Source organism: Halichoerus grypus, chromosome 3 (genome assembly GCF_964656455.1).
Source record: "Halichoerus grypus chromosome 3, mHalGry1.hap1.1, whole genome shotgun sequence".
Classification (NCBI taxonomy): Eukaryota; Metazoa; Chordata; class Mammalia; order Carnivora; family Phocidae; genus Halichoerus; species Halichoerus grypus.
The window spans coordinates 192,519,247-192,542,567 of NC_135714.1; the positions used below are offsets into that span (position 1 = coordinate 192,519,247).

The 23,321-nt window shown below is 35.8% G+C and overlaps 1 protein-coding gene across 11 annotated transcripts in view; it reads left to right on the plus strand.

The window, feature by feature from the left end:
* Positions 1–23,321, plus strand: part of CFAP97 (cilia and flagella associated protein 97) — a 37,189-nt gene that overhangs the window by 4,734 nt on the left and 9,134 nt on the right. For 5 of the 11 annotated variants that reach the window (XM_078069809.1, XM_078069812.1, XM_078069815.1 and 2 more), the window contains 3 exons: positions 1,779–1,881; positions 2,411–3,450; positions 18,730–18,998. In XM_078069809.1, the coding sequence (XP_077925935.1) occupies positions 2,427–3,450; positions 18,730–18,998 (1,293 nt within the window). In that variant the 5' untranslated portion in view covers positions 1,779–1,881; positions 2,411–2,426. Of the gene's footprint in view, positions 1–1,778; positions 1,882–2,410; positions 3,451–18,729; positions 18,999–21,236; positions 21,911–23,321 lie in introns of those variants that run through there. The other 6 variants (XM_036070588.2, XM_036070594.2, XM_036070591.2 and 3 more) reach the window with 2 other exon arrangements.

Sequence of the window (23,321 nt, forward strand, 5' to 3'; positions counted from 1 at the left end):
CCTCTTATTAGACATTGAGTTTTTTCCTAACTCATTGCTATTACAAACAGTAGTGCTATGATGAACATCCTTGTACATGTGCCCAGAAACACAATTGGGAAGTGGCAGAACCAAGTTTGAGCCTGAGTGTGTCTGACTCCGTTCATTCTTTATCATTGTGCAGACTCCCAGTCATTTGCTTAATTTATTGCAGGGACACTATTCTAAAAACAGTAATGGAAATATTAAAAATGCAGTGGGATTGTTGGTTTTCTTCTAATAGGTCAACTTAATTTTGCCCTTTCCCCCCCTAGTTTTTGTTTAAATGTGTAAATTGTATTATTATTCCAGTGTGGATAACAGTTTTGTATTGTGCATTTTTCATGCTGATATATCACCTAAATCAGGGGTCCACAACTTTCAGTAAAGGGTCAGTTGGTAAATATTTTAGGCTTTGTGGGCTATATGGTCTGTGTCACAGCTGCTCAACTCTGCAGTTATAGTGATAGCTGTCAGAGACAGTATCTAAACCTGTGGCTGTGTTCCAGTAAAACTTTATTTACAAGAACAAATGGCAGGTCAGATCTGGCTCATGCACAGTAGCCTGCTGACCCCTGATATAAATAATTCTTTTGATGGAGTCATAATATTCTTCTGTTCAAGTCTTTTTCAGTATTACAGGTAATACTATAATGCACACCATTCTTTCTTTTTTAGTATTACATTCTTAGAATGAATTTCAGAAATGAAGGTACTGATTCAAAGGCTTATGACTTTCTTATGGCTCTGAAAATTAATTGCCAAATGCCAAGGAGATAAGTTTCAATTTTTATAAATTAAGAAAGTAAACTTTAATTTCAATGTGGATAAATATGACATCTGAAACCTTATTAAATATCTTTGAGGATCTGTGGAGGAGGCATCCTTCTGTTGATTTGAGTTTTAAAACTTAGGAGGGCATTGATCTGTGCTATGGGAAATAATATTTCTTGTATTTATTATTTAGGTATAAGTTATCTGATTTTTCTTAAACTTTTAAGATCTGCTTACATATCTTATCTCAATTTAAATCTAATAATGTGTTAGAATTTTAAAACTCATTTGTACTTTGATTATCTTCACTTAGCTTAATTTTCCCTGAACATTCTATACCGTTTATGAACAGCACAATTACAATTTTGGTGTATTTTATTTTCTTAAGTACCTTGAACCCCCCTGACAAGGGATACTTACACATCTAATAAAGGAAGTCTAGCTAAGCACTTAGACATTTTTAGTAAATCTAATAAGTTGTAACTTACTAATTCAATTAGATTTCCTTAAGCATTTAAAAGTTGATTGCAAATAGTTAAATTTTTTGTTTAATATGTCAGAATCTCTTAAATTCTTCAAAACCTTAAAGGCAGAAAAAGTTACCCAATGATGATAAAATGTATTACCACACATACCTCGAATCTGTGTTATTAACCTATTACTAATAGTATGAATTTGGTTGACTTTTAAATCATGTTTGTACTTGTTTTATAGGTTGCGGGATCACTTAAGCAATTAAAGGCTCCAGAGTATTATGGCTGATTTAGAATACAGATTACATAATTTTTTATTGTGGTAGAATTAATCATAATTTGAATATACTGAGTGCATAATTGGATTGTTGGCTATATATTATTAGAAATTTATACATACCTTTCTTTAACGTACCTCATATTATTTGCCCTTTTGAATATCTTTGTGGACTAATAGCTTTCTACAGAAGTACTTTTTCATTTTTAATATATTTTGTGTGTTTTGTTTTCCAGTACTAAATTGTCCAGTGTGGACAGTGGAAGTCCCTTTAAACTAGAGCCGTTGTTGTATTACCACGATATCAGGCATATTTGAATACTGTGCCTTCTGATAACAGTAAGATATTCTAGGCCCTTCTTTTTCTTTCCCTCCAAAAATAGAATCAGCTGCCTTCCAAGTCGTTAAGGTTTTTTGATTGTTGGTTTTTGTTTTTTTGTGTGTTTTTTAGTGGAGAATAGTATTAGAGGTCAAATTCTAAATTCAAGATGGCTTAGCTGATGTGGGGAGGTTGTAACACCATCCCTTCTTATTCTAAACTCTAATTGTACTTATAGAAGGTAGATTTTCCTTAGGGTTCACCTAGGTGTATGGATATTCACCTAGGTATATGTTTGTGATATGCTTGCCTTGAGTACTCTTGTGAACTGAACTATTAGACTTACTTATGTTTCAAATCACTGGTACAATTTATTATTACCCATGTAGCCTGATTATCGCTTCACTGAGTTACTATTTTTTTTGGTATTTTTTTGTCATGTTTCTCTATAATCAAACTTCTCAGTTTGGGATATGCAATTACTATAAAAAGTGAAAAGTATTGGGAAATTATTCTTTAGTTTGATGGTAACACTGGCCTCTTTTTCAGATATATTTTTACCATCATGGATCGGTTTATAGATATATCAGAAGGTGAAGTGGACCATTCCTTCTTTGACAGTGACTTTGAAGAAGCAGAGAAATGTGAAAGTAACTCAGTTTTTGGCAAGCAAAATGATGACCCTAAAGAGAGAATAGATAAAGATACAGAAAATGTAAACTTGAAATTTGGAATACAAAGGAAGGAAAATGCAATAAAGGAGAAAATTACTCCAGAACACCACCCTGTAGAAAATGATAATATGCAAACCAGAAATTCTTTATCATTGACCACTTCAAGATCAAAAAAATTGTGGGATGCTACAGCAGGGCATAAAATACACTTGCCCACTCCAAGTAGAAGTCCCAAAATTATAAAAGAAGGTGAAGATCATTATTATACAGATGGAGAGGAAAGCAGTGATGATGGGAAAAAGCAACATGTCAGGTCCAAGTCAGCTAAACCATCTAATAACTTTAAAAAAAACATAAGTAAAAAGTATTCCAAAAGTAATTCCTCCTCCTCCTCTTCCTCTTTGTCCTCCTCATCTTCAAGTTCAGGCACAGATTGTTCAGATGCAGGGTCTGATATTTGTATTTCTGATTCATCACCATCATTAAAGAAACGTCTATGTGGTGTAACCCACTTGTCACCAAAACAGAAATATAAACCAGGAATGAAATCAACAGGAATACAGCCTTCAAGTACTAAACCAACAGTCAATGACTACCGTGAGGAATCTGAAGATACTGTGACAGATGTCACTCCTCTGTCAACTCCAGACATCAGCCCTGTTCAATCTTTTGAACTGGGAGCGTCAAATGATCAAAAAGTAAAAGTTAAAAGGCAAGAAAACGTGAGTCAAGAAGTATATGGAAATGTTGAGGATTTAAAAAATAATGCAAAATCGATGAAATCAACCAAAAAAGGGCAAGAAAAACATGGGCCTGATCTCACATCAAAATCTTCAGTGTTAGATTCCAGTTCAGACCACAGATATAAACAAAAAGCCTTACATGACACAATGGACCTCAATCATCTGTTGAAAGGTAATTTTCTTCTCTTTTTAAAAGCTGTATATATTGGACTTAGATATTAAACTTCATGGTATATTGAGCTTAAATATCAAATGCTATGAATTTGCATTGATTTTTCTATTAGATATATTTTATTGTTTGGGATAATTGATGTAGTAACTTTACCTAATATCCTATTTTACCATAAAAATATCTGGAATATCATTAGTTATAATATTGAAAAGCTAATTAACTAGGACTAGAAACTACTGCCCTAATTCTGTTTTAGTGTCTTTCAAAGTCATAAAGTCTAGAGGGACCAGATAGATAACAGAAATGAGAGAAGTGGAACCAGATGTTTTTCACTTTTGAGAGATGTGTATAAGATATATTTCACTTTCTTCTTTAAGAAAGGCAACAGTACTAAAGTTAAAATAACCTGACCTGTTGTCTTCATATCAGAGAAAGTGGCAAAAATGCTGGCAAATGAAATTTTCAGAATAAACTGTAGGGAACTATTCAGACTTTAAGTTAAAGGTTAAAGAGGATTACTTGAAAATAATTACCAAGTTGATGAAATAGCATAATTCAAGTTTCAGTTCCTTTAAGATACAAATTTTTTGAGGTATAATTGACACAGAGTATTTTGTTGGTTTCAGGTATATATATATCACAGTGATTCAATACTTTTATACATTATTAAATGATACCCATCATAAGTCTAGTTACCATCTGTCACCATACAAAATTATTACAATATTACTGACTTTAGTCCTTGTGCTGCACATTACATCCCTGTGACTTAATTTATTTTATAAATGGAAGTTTGTACCTCTTAATCCCCTTCACCTATTTTGTCCCTCCCCACCCCCAACCCTTCCTGTCCTCTGGTAAGCAGCAGTTTGTTTCCTATATCTGTGAGTCTGTTTAGTTTTGTTCTTTTGTTTTGGTTTTTAGATTCCACATACAAGTGAAAGACAAATATGGTCTATTTGTGTTCATCTTATTTCACTTAGCATCATACTCTCCCCGTCCATGTTGCCACAAATGGCAAGATCTCTTTCTTATGGCTGAGTAATATTCCATTGTGTATATATACCACATCTTTATCCATTCATCTGTCGATAGATACTTAGGTTGCTTCTGTATCTTGGTTGTGGTAAATAATGCTGCAGTGAACATAGGGGTGTGTATATCTCTTCAAATTGGTGTTTTCATTTTCTTTTGATAAATATCCAAAAGTAGATTGCTGGATCATATGGCATTTCTGGTTTTAATTTTTTGAGGAACTTCCATTCTGTTTTCTGTAGTGGCTGCACCATTTACATTCCCAACAGTATAAGAGGTTTCCCTTTTCTCTACATCCTCACCAACTCCTGTTGTTTTTGTGTTGTTGATTTTAGCCTTTCTGACAGGTGTGAGGTAGTACCTCATTGTGGTTTTGATTTGCATTTCCCTGAGGATTAGTTACGTTGAGCATCTTTTTATGTACCTGTTGGCCATCTGTATGTCATCCTGTCATCTTTGGAAAAATGTCTACTCAGGTCTCTGCCCCCCCCTTTTTTTTTTATTATTTTATTTATTTGACAGATAGCGAGAGCAGGAACACAAGCAGGGGGAGTGGGAGAGGGAGAAGCAGGCCTCCCGTGGAGCAAGGAGCCCGATGCGGGGCTCGATCCCAGGACACTGGGATCATGACCTGAGCCGAAGGCAGACAATGACTGAGCCACCCAGGCGCCCCCCCCCTTTTTTTTTAATTAAAGTGTAATTAATATACAGTGTTATTAGTTTCAGGTATACAATGTAATGATTCAGCAGTTCTATACAGTACTCAGTGCTCATCATGACAAGTGTACTGTTACTCCCCTTTCTTTATTTCACCCATCCACCTACCCAATCTCCTCTGGCAACCACCAGTTTGTTCTCTGTATTTAAGAGTATTTTTTTTGTCTTTTTTCTTTGTTTTGTTTCTAAAAGTCCACATATGAGTGAAATTATATGGTGTTTGTCTTTCTCTGACTTATTTCTCAGTGTTATACCCTCTAGGTCCATCCATGTTGTTGCAAGTGAAAAGATCTCATTCTTTTTTATGGCTGAGTAATAGTTCATCGTACATATATACCATGTTTTCTTTATCCATTCATCTATGTATGGACACTTGGGTTGCTTCCTTATTTTGGCTACTGTAAATAATAATCAGTAAACGGGTGCATATATCTTTTCAAATTAGTGTTTTGTTGTGTTTTTGTTTTGTTTTGTTTTTTAAGTAGGTTCCACGCCCAGCATGGAGCCCAGTGTGGGGCTTGAACTCACAACCCTGAGATCAAGACCTGAGCTGAGATCAAAAGTTGGATGCTTAACCAACTGAGCCACCCAGGTGTCCCACAAATTAGTGTTTTTTTATTTCTTTGGATAAATACCCAGTAGTGGAATTACTGGATCATATGCTATTTCTATCTTTAATTTTTTTTTTAGGAACCTCCCTTACTGTTTTCTACACCAGTTTTCATCCCCACCAACAGTGCATGAGGGATTCTTTTTCTCCACATCCTCACCAACACTTGTTATTTCTTGTCTTTTTTATTTTAGCCATTCTGACAGGTATGAGGCAATATTTCATTATGGTCTGCTCAGGTCCTCTGCCCATTTTTTAATCAGGTTATTTTTGATAGTTTTTGAGAGTGTAAGTTCTTTATATATTTGGGTATTAACCCCTTATCAGATGTATGATTCAAATATCTTTTCCCATTCAGTAGATTGCCTTTTCATTTTGTTGGCAGTTTTCTTCACTGTGCAAAAGCTTCTTAGTTTGATGTAATCATATTTATTTTAGCTTTTATTGCTCTTATCTGAGGAGACTAGTCCAAAAAAAGATTGCAAAGACTGATGTCAGAGAACTTACTGCCTATGTTTTCTTCTAGGAGTTTATGGTTTCAGGTCTTACATTCAAATCTTTAATCCATTTTGAGATGGTCCAGTTTCATTCTTTTGCATATAGCTCTCCGGTTTTTCTAACACATTTATTGAAGAGACTGTCTTTTCCTCATTGTATAATCTTGTCTTCTTTGTCCTAGATTGACTGGATACGTGTGTGCTTATTTCTGGGCTCTCTGTTCTATTCCAATGATCTGTGTGTCTGTTTTTGTGCCAGTCCATACTGTTTTGATTACTATAGCTTTGTAGTATAGTTTGAAATCAAGAAGTGTAATACCATGTTTTTTTAATCCTTTCTTAATATTGGTTTGGCTATTTGGGGTCTTTTGTGGTCCATACAAATTTTAGGATGCTTTGTTCTAGCTCTGTGAAAAATGCCATTGGTATTTTGATGGGGATTGCACTGAATCTGTAGATTGTTTTGGGTAGTATGACATTTTAAGAATATTAATCTTCTAATCCATGAGCATGGTATATGTTTTTGTAAGCTATAAATATTTTTTAATTAGTAAACATTTTTATTGCTGTATTTCCATATCAATTTATTATTATTTTTTGAACATATCAATTTATTATTATTTAGTGTGAAAGAAACAATTTTTTCCACGTGAAGTAAAAACAACTTGAAACTTTATCTTTACACTAGTAAATGTAACTGTAATAGGTTTGCAGGTTAGATTTTAGGTCATTTGAAGATAACATTTTTTTTTTTTTTTTTAAGATTTTTATTTATTTAACAGAGAGAGAGAGCACAAGTAGGCAGAGCAGCAGACAGAGGGAGAGGGAGAAGCAGGCTCTCCGCCAAGCAGGGAGCCCGATGTGGGGCTCGATCCCAGTACCCTGGGATCATGACCTGAGCCGAAGGCAGCCGCTTAACCGACTGAGCCACCCAGGCGCCCCGAAGATAACATTTTTAAATTGTAAATAGTATTCTTTGTCCTTGTTTGAAATGCTGTTGAAAGAACAAATCTTTAGGTACATAATTTATATATGGCGGTAATGTAAGAAGAATATAAACAAATCCCTTATGTAGTCAAATGATTCTCACAGTCAGAAGGGTAAACTATTTTGGAGGGAGTTTACGCTTGCCCCCTTTTTTATAGGTTTTCTTTTCTCTCTGCTCTGATTGTACCTATTGACTGTTTAGTGTGTTGAAAAATCAGGCTTTTGGAATTTGGCCATCACCATCTAGTTGTTAAGCCTCCACTCCCTCCACTCAATCTCTTAAAACTTTCAGAATTGAGTTTTTTTGTTCTTGCCCCTTTGCTTCTTCCCCTAACAACCAGAGTGATCTTTTAAAAATAAAACTAGTCTTACTAGTTTCCTTCTTAATTCTTCAGTGGGCTCACTCTTATGTTAAGAATAAAATCCATGGGGCGCCTGGGTGGCTCAGATGGTTAAGTGTCTGCCTTCGGCTCAGGTCCTGATCCCAGGGTCCTGGGATCGAGCTCTGCATCGGGCTCCCTGCTTGGCGGGGAACCTGCTTCTCCTCTCCCTCTACTGTTCCCCCTGCTTGTGCTCGCTCTATCAAATAAATAAAATCTTTAAAAAAAAAAGAAGAATAAAATCCAAATTCCTTATTGTAGCCTAACAGTCAATGTCAGTGATTCTCATCCCAGGCAGTATACTAGTATCACCTGGAAGACTATTAAATTATTAAACACAAAACAAATACTGATGTGTAGGCTCCACAGAAATTTTGATGCAGTTAGTCTAATAGGCTGTTAAAGTTGATGAAAAGCATTACTCTACATAGTGTGGTTATTGCTTGCATCTCCTTTAAAAAAAAAAAAAGTATCTTTCATTACCTTGCTTCAGTCACAGTGCTTTCTTACTATTCTCAGATTCTTTGTATTTATGGGGCATTTCCACTTACTGTTGCCCTTTTTCTTTGCATAGACACCTTCTGTCTGTTTCTCAAGTCTTGGTTTATATATCTTCCTCCTCAGAGATACTTTTTTCTGGATGTTCTATCTTTAGTAGCTTCACATCCCTCCCCTTGGCTGTCACAAAAGCCTGGTTTCCTTCTATCAGGATACTTATCAGACCCTGGAATTAGTGTAGTTTGCTTGCTTATTTCTCTCACTGGAGGGTAAGCCACATAAGGGCAGGGTCTTAGTCATTGCTAGAATCTCCAAATCTAGCAGCTGTTGGCACAAAATAGGCAGTATTTGTCAGTGAAGGAACCAAGGAAACTTCTGTTGTTGCACAGCTACGATGGTTAGGAAGTGTATTTTGTATGTTTCACTGACATTTGATTTTTTAACAATTACCTCTTCTTAGATTGGCATCTGAAAGACACAGAATACATCTGTGCCACCATCAAAATTATAATTGCTAATATATTTGATTAATATTCTTTTTTAGGGAAAATCTCTAATTCTTTGTCAAGCCATCCACTGTAAAAATTCTCACTTTTTAAAAAAATTTTAGAGCTACTTTCTAATCTGTAAGATCAGTTGTATGATTCATGAGGTTGATGAGTGATCACGTTGAGGACTTCGTTTATCTTCAACTCTTCCAGATTTCCAGCACCAACCCCAGTGCTCTAGCACAACGATTTTCAAACTTTTTGGCCCTTGGACCAGAAACATTTACACTCTTAAAAATTATTGAGGACCCCAGAGAGCCTTTTGTTTATGTGGGTTGTATTTATAAATATTTATCATATTAGAAATTATATTAGAAATCTAAGCAATACTAATTCATCTGAGAATAATGGTAATAAACCAGTAATGGTAATAAGTAGGTTTTATAAAACATAACTATCTTACCAAAAAAATGAGATTAGCAAATCTCTAATGCCTGGCAATAGAAGATAGCTGGAATCTCATAGCGTCTTCTGTATACAGCTGTTGGTATTTTGGTTGAAGTACATGAAGAAAAACTGGCCTCACACAGATCTTTAGAAAATGGAGGAGTATTTTAATGCCCTTTTCAGTTAATTTTAGATACTCTTTGATACCAAGATTCCACAGGTACTGGTTTCTTAAATGTTAGTTACAATGTGAAATTTGAGACTAATTAATTCGTAGTGTATTATTATATAACATTGATCTTAATTTTGAATGTGTCTTTTCCCCTTTCATGGTTTTGTAACAGGATGTGTAGGTTATTTGGAAAATATTGGTTCATTGAGCTTACAAATGACATATTTCATAATACACTATATAGAAATTATAGTTGTTAATATCACTACCAATCTCATCAGAAGGCTTTTGAGAAGCTTTCAAACTCAAGTTTACCAAAAATTCTAATTTTTACTAAAACACTCAGATTGTATCATCACCAAAAAATACTGTCAATTGTTTTCCTCAGAGTTAACAGAATTGTTTTATTTATTTATTTATTTATTAAAGATTTTATTTTTTAAGTAATCTCTACACCCAGTGTGGAACTTGAACTCACAACTCTGAGATCAAGTCACATCATCTACCAACTGAGCCAGCCAGGCACCCCAACAGAATTGTTTTTAAAAATAATATTTGTAATACAAAAATTGGAAGGTGTTTGAAATTAAACCATAAAAATTTATCTGATGAGATAATGTAGACTGGTCACTAATGCTTTGTATTAATAATGTGCATCTAATATATTTGCTTTTTTTCTTCTGTGTTATTTCTAGTGCTGCGTTGTTCTTAATTTCTAATGTGATTTATATGTGTTTAAAAGTAGCAGCCTAACATTTGTCATATAAAGTATCTCAGAACTGTCTTTAGGGGCGCCTCGGTGGCTCAGTTGATTAAGCATCAGACTCTTGATTTCGGCTCAGGTCACCATCTCAAGGTTGTGAGATTGAGCCCTCAGTGTGGAGTCTGCTTGTCCTTTTCTCTATTTCTACCCCCCACCCCCACATGTGTGCTCTCCCTCTCTCTCAAATAAATTAAAATCGTAAAAAAATTTTTTTTCTTTACAATTAGGTTGAAAAAAGTACAAATGGATATTGAAAAAAAATAATGTTACAGAAAATTAGTGAAAAATGTATAATATGACTTACAGGTTTTATTGTGTTTTTTTAATACTATTTGACTAAATTATAATTTGCATTTTAAGGGCCCACTGTTCTAATTCTTATTTTTATAAGTACTTTTTGATTCCACAAATTATTATTCTTTTTTAAAGATTTTATTTATTTATTTGAGAGAGAGAAAGCACAAGGGGGGGGAGGGTCAGAGGGAGAGGGAGAAGCAGGCTCCCCACTGAGCAGGGAAGCCTGACGTGGGGCTCAATCCCAGAACCCTGGGATCATGACCTCAGCTGCAGGCAGCCGCTTAACCAACTGAGCTACTCAGGCACCCCTTGATTCCACAGATTATAAGGACCACTCTATCCTAGGAATGAGAGGGTGAGAGAGAGGGGACACATCCAATAAAAAGCTTCTTTTAGGAAGAAAACGCTTCACTCTTTTGGAGTTGTCAGATTTTAAAAAGCCATCTAATGGAAAATAATTTGTGATATCTGAGCTTTTTGTTCAGGACTATCAATGATCATCTCTTTGTATCAGGATCATTTTGGATGCAGGAAACAGAAATTCCTAATGAAACAATGTTTCTCACCTAACAAGAATTCCATAGATAGACTAGGCTTGAGAGTTGACCAATTCAGTGGCTCAAAAATGTCCTCAGAGACCCAGGTTCTACCACGTGTTCCCCAGCTGTGGTGTTTGCTTCCTTCTTAGGCTAGTGGGAGATGTCTGCAGCAATTTTTAGTATTTATATCCAGACATGAGAATGTCCAGAGAACAGGAACTATCTCTTCCTCTGGCTCTCTCAGAATGGAGGAAGCTTTAAAGAAGCACTTTCAACTGACTCGCTTATGTCTCATTGCCCAGAATTGGGTTATACTCCTATTTGTAAGACAGTCATTGGCAAGAGGAATAGGATTATTATGGGCCAGACTCACCCTGAAATTAGGAGTGGGAATCAGGAGAAGGGTGGTCAGCTTCCCCTTAGGGACAGGGCTTCAGGGAAAGGGATATAGGTAGGGGTCTTTAAAAGGGGGTGGGGTGGGGAGATTTGTTAAGAATTAAGAAGGAGGAAAGTAGAAGTGTATGTTAATTGGGCAACCAACTTTATCCACTAGGCCAGAGTTTCTCAAACTTTAAGATGCATTGCATACAGGGGCACTGGGTGAGTCTGGTTTAAGCATCAAGTATCCCTCACTATCCCTAATTCATTTTTGAAACTTTGTTGGATATGGAAAGCCTAAGTATTTTTCCCACCCAAAATCCCTGAACAGTTTCTCCAAGTGTAAATGAAGCACTGAAACATTGTTCAACACAGAAACTGAGCTAAATGTAGAAGGAAAATTTATTCATACTGCTGCATGGTAGGGAGCCCTGATCTGAGTGACCTGATTTAAGTACTGCTCAGAGCTTTTAAAGGCACAGGAACAAAGGTGGTATTTTGCCACTTGGTACATCTGTTACTGGAGTCCTTAATAATCCACAAAGGTTTCTTTATAACAGTAAAAGATTTTAAACACTAATTATAGCTATCAGTCTATTGCATAAAGCATTTCTTTGTATTACTTTAGTTTTTCAAAATTGTTATTCATGCTCGAATGACCCACTGTTTTTCACATCCAAGAATATTTTCATAAGTTTTCTTTGTTTTCCTCATAAAACTAAATTGTTGGACCTGGTGAGAGGGAGATGTATGCATGGCCAAGCTATTCCTTTTCTGCACTCATTTTTCAAGACGCTTTATCACTTTCAACTTCTTTTCTATGGGCTGTTCTAGGCCTCTTTGGCTCAGCTAATTTCCTCACAACCTTTTCCACTTAATGTGAAGAAGACAAGAGTGATAATGCATAGCCCATCTCACAAATTATGAGCAGAAGATGTGATCCTATCAGAGAACAGCTGAGGTGGGAACACAGCACCCTCTCAGTTTTAAACATTGTCACTAGTTTAACTGAAAAGATACATTGAAATAGTTTTATTGTTTTGAAGAAAAAATTTAGTTATTAAAGTATTGGGCCCAGATAGTGGGGGATGCCTGTACAGCTAACAGTTTAAAATAACATCTTAACTGGGGCACCTGGGTGGCTCAGTCGTTAAGCATCTGCCTTGGGCTCAGGTCATGGTCCCAGGGTCCTGGGATCAAGCCCCGCATCAGGCTCCCTGCTTGGCAGGAGGCCTTCTCCCTCTCCCACTCCCCCTGCTTGTGTTCCCTCTCTTGCTGTGTCTCTCTCTGTCAAATAAATAAATAAAATCTTAAAAAAAAAAAAAATAACGTCTTAACAAGTTTGTAAATTTGAACTATAAAATATTAAGCCTGTGAAACAAAGGTTAATCAAAGAATGTAAAATCAAGTATTCCTATTATAGGCCAGAGAATAGCAAACAGTATTGAACTTGGTTACTTACATAGTGAGGTGAAGAAAATTCTAGAAGTGGAATCAGAAGACTTTTGGCTTCTGAGTGTTATCCATGTGACCATAGACAAGCAATAACTATTCTGTGCCCCAATTTCTTCATTTGTAGAATGAGGCAGTTGATACCGGTTGCTAAGGTTTATTCTAAATTCTGGGCTATGGGTTTCTGTGAGAACTGTTAGAAGGGAAGATTAGTGTAGGCCAGCATTATTAGATATTTGACTTTATTTATCTGATATCTGACTTTAAAGTAGATCTTGAAAATTTAGTAGAATTTCTAAATATTTCAGCCTCTTTTAAAGAGCTCAATAACATGGCTGATTTGGGGGACTTCCTACTCCCACCCCAAGCCTGCTTTTGCTATATAAATGTTGAAAAGGTGTGGTTGTAATTGGTTCTTTGGCCTTGAGCTATAAAGCATTGAATAGGCAGGCAGAGAGGATGTTATAAAAATGGAGTAGTGGAGTAAACAGAAGTTCATACATTGGGTTATGGCATGAGTCTGATATTTGGAGAATAGTGAATAAATTGACATGACTAGATTTGAAGATATCTTTCATTCTTTGTATAGGTAAAATTAGGTCAGTTTAGGAAGAAACTTGAGGGCAAAATAGACAGTAAATTTTAGAAATGCACCACGCTAAATTTTACTACCTAGATTCTGTATGAAATAATTAGATACATCATTAGAGAAGTACTCTGAGAAGAAAAACTAATATAAGAGAAAGAAATGGGATTGAGGAAACATTGATGAGTAAAGAAAGTGGTTAAACTTACTGCTAAACTGACACCAACACAGGATGGAATGTAGCAAAGTGCCTTACTCAAGGGGGAAGGTATGGACCTTGTTTTACTCCGTAAGGAAGAAGCTGTCTGTCCTGGGATTGGCTCCTACCCCATCCCACCTGGTGGCACGTCTTCACCCTTTACTGGCAGACTGCAGCAGACAGGATTCAGATAGGGGAGTAGGAAATGTCAGATATCCTCAACTCACTACCAAGTGTTAATCAACTTTTGAGAAAAGCTAAAATCAACAGGGAGGCACCAGACTCACAGATGAAGAACATAAACTTGAAACAGAGCTCAGTGATTTTAGAGAAGAGCTGCAACGACGACACTATTTTCACTAATAAAACTAAGGCATGATTTGCCTTTTACGTTCTCCTGTCACATGTGCATAGTGCATTTTCCAGGGGCTATACTACAATGACAGCACGCTGTAGTGAATGCAGAAGCAGATACGAGCATCTAGCTGTCTTCTGTTAAGCCAGGCATTAAAATATTTGCAAAATTGTTAAACTCTGCCACTCTCCTCACTAACTTCTTTTTGTTTTTTATAAAAGAATGATGTTAACCTAATACTGGTTTATTATTTTCAGATGAATTAATATCTTTAAAGTTTTTTTTTTTATTTCTAACATGGTAAATATTGATAAACGTGACTCACATAAACATTCTTTGGAGGGTCCTGAGACCAAGAAATTTAAGAACTTCTAGGAGGACAGAATTGGAATATATCATTTGCAGTGTATTAGAGGAAAAAAAATTAGCATAGTCTTCCTAAAGGGGTAAAAATGGGAAAAAATTAAAAAGCATTTTATTTCTGTTTTTTCTAAGATTTTATTTATTTATTTGACAGAGACAACAGCGAGAGAGGGAACAGGGGGAGTGGGAGAGGGAGAAGCAGGCTTCCTGCGGAGCAGGGAGCCCGATGCGGGGCTCGATCCCAGGACCCTGGGATCATGACCTGAGCTGAAGGCAGACGCTTAACAACTGAGCCACCCAGGCATCCCACAAAAAAGCATTTTAAAAAAGGAAGATTGTAGAAAGAGATCAAACAGTGTAAGTAGATGGTTTTAACTTACCAGAAGATACCATCAGAGCATCTTTAAGAATTTAAATCCAATCTATAAAGACATTTTAAATTATACTATTACACTCCTATACTAGGGGAATGAAAATAAAGAGGAAAAAATGGAAGTATCGATCCTAATAGTTTACAAAATAGAATTCAAGATGGGAAAAGCACGAAAGGGACAAAGAAGTGTTTTACATTAATAAGCTGACCAAATCTACCAAAATGATTGACCAGCCATTGATTTGAAATGTGTGATAAAAAGCAAAACAGAACTAGATCATGAAATGGGCAAAGCCATAGTCACTGTGGAAGACTGATAATTATATCATACACACCAAAATTAACTGCCTGTGTATGGGCTGAGCATGGTCCACAGGTATTTTGTCTGTTACACAGTATTTTTTTTTAAGTGATAAAATGCCAGTTACTATTACTACAGAACAAATCACTCCAACACTTGGGGTGTGGAGAGACTCAGAAGCGGGGGTGACTTGACAGTAGGGACTGGAGTCCTCTGAGTGCTGGTTTATTGACATGTCAGGTGTCTGGGATTGCGAGACTTAAAAGACCAGAACTGCTGAGCAGAGGGCCCACATGCGGCTCTCCATGTGTCCTGGCTTCTTCACATATGGCAGCCTCAATACAGCTGGATTTCTTAACATTGTGACTCAGGGCTCCAAGTACAGTATTCAAGGAAACAAGGCAAAAACCTCATCACCTTTTATGACCTAGCCTCAGAATGTGACCATGCCAGTCACATAGCATCATTTCTCCCATTTTCTATTAAGAACAGTTATAAACTACTTACCAGATTTAAGAGGGAGGGACACACACACCCTCCATCCTAATGGGAGGACTGTCAAGTTTATGGACAGGTTTCAAAACCTCTTCAGCCTGTGGCCACACATTGATTTACATTTCCTTCAGATGCACAAACACATTCCCCCTTTCCAAGGATCCCACTCCCCCACCATGCCCCACCTCGCCCTTCCAGAGTCTAAATCTGGTCCAAGTGCAGCTAAACCTCCTCACTCATGGTTCCTCAGTCATAGCTCTTTGAGTATTTGGACAGTCTTCTGCCAGGAGAGATTAGGAAGGAGTAGTAGATAAATTTTTGAGCCACCTAAGTCCTAGTTCTTTTGTATTCTCTCTATATTTTGACTAAAAATTGATCAGTTCCCTTTTTTTTTTTTTTTTTTTTTTTTAGCTTCTCTCTCTCTTTCATTATTTTGGATAAAATAAACCATTGATCCTTTCAGCATCCTTCATGGGAATCTACTTAGCCAAATCCACCAGTGGCGGGTATTTTCCCCATTTTCCTTGTCACCACAGCCAACAGTTTTGCTAAAATTCTGCCACTTCATCCTCTACATTGACCATCTCCTCCAGACCCTTCCAGCTCCCTACTGCCACCAGTCTCAAAGCTAGTACCATGTATTAGGTTTTTGTTACAGTAGTACCCTAATGCCTGGTACCAGATTTTGTATTAGTTACTATTGCTCTGATAACAAAACACAAAACTTAGATGTGTAAAGCAGCAACCTAGGATGACTCAGAAAACTAGGATCATAATGCCTACACATGGCCCTTTATGTGGTTTGATTTCCTCACAACATGGCAGCCTCAGGCTAGTCAGACAAAGAGGGTGACTCAGGACCCCAAGCACAAGTATTCCAGCAAACAAGGTGGGAGGGTAGTGGGGGACTGCGTCTCCTCCTTTGCCTAGCCTTGAAAGTCACACTTTGGGCTGTATCATTTTGGTCCGCACAGTCACAAGCCTGCCCAGATTCAAAGGAAGGGGACAGGAAGAATGTCCCAGAATTTCTCATCTGACAAGTTGTTCATAAAGAAGACAAAGAAATTTAGTAAATTTGATTATTCCTTGAATTGTGACCTCTTAACTACAAGTGTTGGATTTTTTCTTTAAACCTTTAAAAAATAACTTATACCATTGGTTTGTTGTTGTTTTTTATAGGGAGCATGAATATGCCTACAGGATGGATTTTTTTTTTTAAGAACTAATATATGAATAAGGACTTAATATAGCTTGGAATAAAATTTCCAATGATAGCATAACGTAAATTTTTTAAATGCTGTGTGTCAGCCTAGGTGAAAGTAAAGCTGATGCTTCTAGTGAGTGATTTGTGTTAGATGACTGACTCAGTAAGTGGATCTAGTGATGATGGGCATGATATTGAAATACTATAAAGAGTTGGACAAAATTGTTTCATTAAAGAAAATTAGGAAAAAACAATGTTTCTTAAATATGTGAGTTTAAATATATATGTACGTATTTATATAAATATGTTTGTATTCTTGAAAGTTTATTCAAGTTAAAAAATTCTTTTAGATCTTAATTGAAAAAATAATGGACCAAGTATTTGAGGTTGCCTCATACTAAAAGCATATAACCACTTTAGAAAAATGTAATAGTGATATCTGATATCAGTATATACTACTAAATATAAGTAGTATTCCATATATACTTTTTCCATCATGGAAAGTTAGAGTGTTTTTTTTTTTAATGAATTAGATTGAACTTCCTTTATTTATATTTTTGCTATTGCCTTATTTTACTTCTAAAAACTCTGTTTTTTATTTATTTTTTAGATTTTATTTATTAGAGAGACAGTGACAGAGATAGCAAAAGAGAGAACAAGTGGGGAGGAGAGGGAGAAGCAGGCTCCCCGCAGAGCATGGGGCTCGATCCCAGGACCCTGAGATCATGACCTGAGCTGAAGGCAGACTCTTAACCCACTGAGCCACCCAGGTGCCCCTAAAAACTTTTTTTAAATGCCATTAGGAAAATAGCTTTTAATTCTCTTTAAAATTCAATTTTAAAGGCTTTCATATGCAGCTAAATTAATCTAGAAACCTTATTAAAGTCTACAAAATGTGCATTTCTCGAAAGCAAGATAATTGAATTATGTACAGCGTACCTGTATCTTTCTAAATGTGTTCTTCAGGTTTTGCCATTAACTTGGTATGATTTTCAACAAATTATCAACCATTAATTCTCTAATTTTTCCTATCAGAAAGCCACTGTTTTTATCTTTTTTTTTTTTTTTAAGTTTCTGTAATCTTTGATAGTCTTTGGTTTAAACATAGGGAGGTAGACTTCCAGTTCTTTTGACCTTGTTCAAATGATCTGACTTTTCTGCACCAGTCACATTTTAAAATTCGGGTTAAAAATGTCTCTTCCCCTTATAGCCCTCTGCTTTTAACAGTGTAAAATGCTGAGCAAGTAAAAGAATTAAAGGTACTCAAGTAAAAACAAATAATAGTTACTTTAAAAAAATAGTGTAAACAAATGTTCCAGTTAATCTGATATAATATACTCATTTTTAGTACAGAGTTAAGCTGAAGCATTCAGCAAGCTTTATATTTTTAAAAACTTTTAACAAACGTTTAGTAATTGTGACTTACTGAAAATTGTTATGGAAATTTAAAAATTAAGCATGTTAATAAAATTTCATTTGATAAAAGTAGTATGCAAACTATTTTTTTAAATTTTTATATGATGTATTCATTTTGGCTTATGTTTACTTAGGAATAAAATGTTTGACTTTTACTGTAGAAATATTTGTTTTAATGTTAATATTAAGACCATAAAGTATTTTCAGATTAAGTTGAAAGTTTTAGAATATTCTGGATTTGTTTTTGCCAGTTTTTAACCCTTGTTTCCATCAGTCATTGCTGAGAACATTTTATATTTTAAGTATGCCCTCCAATTAACAAAAACTGTCTAAGTTGAAGTATTGTGTGTTGATGCACTCAACCAGAGGTTTCTAACCTCTCCAACTATGAAGTTGCCTTACGGAAACATAAAATGGACATGACAAGGGCATTTTCCATAAATTATACCTGTCTTAGAACTCATACCATTTACATTTCTTATTAAAATATTTTCACAGTTCAGTGTATAGCTTTTATTCCCAAAGAATCCAATAGAAAGTAAAATTCTAAGCTGCCTCTGAATTTCTTTCTACATAATTGTAGTCTGGATGTCATTAACACTATTTCATACATGCCTTATCATGAATTAATATAGTTTCTGTTTTTAAGAGTTAAGCATCAGTATGCACCACCATGTTGCCGTGCTCTTTGTTTAGTCATTTTTCCTTTTCTTGTTCACTTCTTTAGCATTTCTGCAGTTAGATAAAAAAGGACCACAAAAACATCACTTTGATCAGCCTTCGGTAGCACCAAGGAAAAACTACTCTTTCACAAGAGAGGAAGTGAGACAGATTGATAGGGAAAATCAGAGGCTTTTGAAAGAACTGTCAAGACAGGCTGAAAAATCAGGAAACAAAAGTACGATTCCTAGAAGATCGATTGTTCATCCCCCTAAGTTATATCATAGTGCCCTCAACAGACAGAGGGAACAACAAAGGATTGAAAGAGAAAATTTGGTAAGTAACTAAAATTTTTTAGTCATCAAAGAAAATGAATTGTAATGATTTGTAAGGCCAGCTTATAGGAAACCAGATACAGCCACATTTTCGAACTTAATTATGTAAAAGTAAGTATAGATATGTATTGTATGAAATACATAATGAGCTGGAAGGTACAATATGTGCCTTTTTTTTTTTTCATCAGACTATCTTTTAAGGGAATATTAGATGAAAATACTGAAAGCTCTCTTGTTTGGCTAGGTATGTTAAGTCAGATAGTAGTATGGGAAATGGTATTCCATGGGTCAGATACATGTGTCTTCTGTGAAGTATTCAGTCACTAGCCAAATCTGTTTCACTGGATTGTATCCTTGTTGGGCTGCTACTTGAATGTATGAAAGACACTGATTATTAAAAATCACAAAGTTAACACTTCGGTGTTCTAAGGAATATATATGGGGACTGTTGAAAATCTTCACATTAAAAACTACTCTTCGTAGCGTATCATTTTCTTCATAAAATTGCATTCATCATAATTGCTGATGTTTACTGAGCTCTAAACTAAACTCATTGTTCTAAGTGTCTCCAAATAACTAGCTTATTGAATCCTGCAATAATTCTTTCTGGTGAGTATTGTTCTCATCCCCATTTTACTGATAGAATAACTGAGACCAAAGGGGACAAGGTAACTAGCCCAGGGACACAGAGCTCCTGAGTAAAGGGCTGAGCCAAGATTTTAAACACAGGTATTGTCTTAAACTAAAATTAGACCCTAATGAGCACGTACATTCGGAGCTAAAATAATAAAGCTATTTTTAAAATGACTGAAACAGTTTTCAGAATTCATCCTCATTATATTTCATCACCAGTATGCAAAGTAAAAAAGTAAAAAACAGTCCTATTTAACCATATGCTTACCCAAACTTGTACCAACTCTTGTAAAAAATTTTTATTGCCGGGGCACCTGGGTGGCTCAGTCGTTGAGCGTCTGCCTTCGGCTCGGGTCGTGATCCCGGGGTCCTGGGATCGAGCCCCGCATCGGGCTCCCTGCTCCGCGGGAGGCCTGCTTCTCCCTCTCTCACCTCCCTTGCTTGTGTTCCCTCTCTCACTGTGTCTCTCTCTGTCAAATAAATAAATAAAATCTTTAAAAAAAAAAAAAAAAAAAAAAAAATTTTATTGCCATCACTGATTTCAAGAGTTGGGGAGCTGGGAGAGGTATTTACAGAAAACAGTGAAGTCTGGCTTGCCCTGCATGTGGCAACGAGTAGGGAACAGCAAAGTAAGCTGAAACGGGGTCGGTGGGTAATGAGCTACAGGGTAGCTTTCTGCACGTGACTGTAGCAGTTTTCCACGATTCATTCATGAGTTTTGAAAATTTGAAATGATGTCATGAACATTTGGGTTTACCTTTTTTGTCTGTTTTTACTCTCCCACATGACTCTGGAGCCTGTTTTATTTAACAAGCAATTACATAGTGCATACTAGTTTACAAATTTTAGGTCATTTAATCCTCATAGCAGCCTAATGACATAGTGTTGAGATGGAAGAGAAGGAGGCAGCACGGGTTGTAGGCACTTGCTCGAGGTCAGACAGGTAGCAGGAGTGTATGTGGGTTACCAGTTTGGGGGTTATTTTTTTTTAACAGCTTTTTGAGATAGTACACATACCATAACCATTTAAGGCATAGAATTCAATGGGTTATTAATTTTGTTGTTATAGTAAAACATATATAATGTAAAATTTGCTATTTTAACTGATTTAAGTGGTCATTTCAGTGGCACCATCAGTATTTCCCAAACTTTTTTCATCACCCATATAGAAACCCTGTATCTCTTCATAACTCTCTCTTCCCCCTTCCCCTCAAGTAACCTCTAATCTGCTTTCTGTGTCTATGAAGTTGCCTATTCTAGATTTCGTATAAATGGAATAATACAATATTAATTGTTTTATGTCAGGCTTATTTCACATAGCATAGTGTTTTCAAGGTTCATTCATGTTGTAGCCTATATCAGAGCTGCTTTCCTTTTTCTGGCTGAATAATACTCCGTTATATGTATGCACCACATTTTGAATATCCCATTCATCTGTTGATGGACACTTGGGTGATTTCCACCTTTTGGCTATTTGTGAATAATTTTGAAGCAAACACTGACATATAAGTATCTGTTCAAGTGCTTGCTTTCAGTTCCTTTGAGTGTATATCTTAAGAGTGGAATAGCCGGATCATATGGTAATTCTGTGTTTTATCTTTTTGAGGAACCTGGGTTTACTTTTGAACAGTTGAAACCATTACTATATAATGGCTACTCTGTGTATGACTAGGATGAAACCTGTTAGCTTCTGTTTACGGATTCCATCATCCCTTAAATCAGTTGTACATTTCAGCTGTTTTCATAAACTGGAGAATTACCACTGTTTTGTTCTTTTTACTTCGCATACTTAGTAGTTTGTATATGTGAGCAATATTTTTGTCCCATTTGATAGATCTTATTTGGTGTATTTGAGAACAGTAGAAATATAATGTGAGCCACATGTGTAATTTAAAATTTTCGAGTAGTCACATTAAGAAGGTCAAAAGAAATAGGTGAAATTCTGGTAAACTATTTTATGTACTGAATAAATTCAAAATGTTATAATGTGGAACCAGTGAAAAAAATTAATGATGAGATACTTTACTTCTTTTTTGGGTACCAAATCTTTGAACTCTGCTGTAGACTTTACATTTAGAGCTCATCTCAATTTGGACTGGCTGTATTTCAATGCTGTGTAGCCACATGTGGCTAGTGACCTCGGACATTGCAGCTCTAAATGAAAAACTAATTCATGCAGAAGTGAAAAAAAGTAACTTAAAGCTGAACAGCAAAATAAAGATTTTATTATAAAATATCATTTGTTATTACAAGGAGAACTCATCTTCACATTTATGTTTAACTCTTCAGTCTCTAAACCAAAATAAAACTTTTCTTAGCTGTTCCTACAGTTCTTCATAATGACTGATTAATTTTTCTTTTTTAAAAATCTGTTAGAAATTTCCATTGGAATTGTGTTAAATTTATATTTTAATTGGAGTGTTTGGCACCAAAATACTACCATCCCATAGTATGTCTTTGCATTTATTCAAGCCTTCTTTTTTTTTTTAATTCAACCCTTCTTAATATTCTACCTTAGTAAAGTTGTGTGGTTTTCTTCAAAACTATATATTTCTGTGCTATTGTGCATGAGATTTTATTACATTTTCTAACCACTGGCTTTTATAAACTCTTGATTTTATTTATTTTATAATCAGCTACCTACCAAATCCTTATTTAGGTCCGCATTAGCTCTAATAGTTCCTCTGTATGAGCTGATAAACTTTTTATTGTTTGCTAGCCTGTTCATAATCAAACACACATGCATGCATACACATTTATACACACACAAGCACTTTCGTAGTTATGTGTCAAATGTGCTGCACAAGCAGGGTCCATTCCTTTACATTTTTATGATTTGTGTTCCTTCATTTACCCCATCTCTAGTGATAGAGACCAATGCAGATGGCTGACAGGCACAATGGCTAAAGCAGTTCTGTTCCAGTTCTCTTGAGCTTGTTAGCCATCCAGAGGCTATTTAGACTGACCATTCAAAACAAATCATTCTGTGTTGAGTAGGTAGAAAAGGAGGGCAGGGGCGCCTGGGTGGCTCAGTTGGTTAAGCGACTGCCTTCGGCTCAGGTCATGATCCTGGAGTACTGGGATCGAGTCCCACATCAGGTTCCCCGCTCGGTGGGGAGTCTGCTTCTCCCTCTGACTCTCCCCCCTCTCATGTGTTCTCTCTCTCTCTCTCAAATAAATAAAATCTTAAAAAAAAAGGGGGGGGGCAAAGATATTGTATAAAACTGAGTGTGCTGTGCTTTAGAGTTCAAAGCATACTATTAATCTTTCTGGTGAAGTTCACAGTCTTCATTATATGTTTCAAGAGGCAAATAATTGGCTTTCCTTCTCATTCACAAGGGAAATAAATAAAAGGAATAAAAAAGAAAAAGTAATCTTATCCAGTAGAGGGCGTGCTTGCTACATAAAGACTCAGTAAGAACTTGTTAATTTCCAAAAAGGGGACTCATTTTTTAATTCATGAATTTTGACATATTCTTGTTAAAGCATACCTCCTTATCTTCATTTGAATATAATATGAATCCTATTTTCATGAAAGAGCACCCAGAATAATCTTAGCAGAAGGCGAGGGGGTCATGTGAGTGAGGGTACTTAGTTTATATTTCTTTACTGTCCAAAAGAAATGAGATTATTTCATTATCTCAAATGTATATCAATTTCCTGAGCTGTGAAAGAAGGGGGTGAGGAGTAA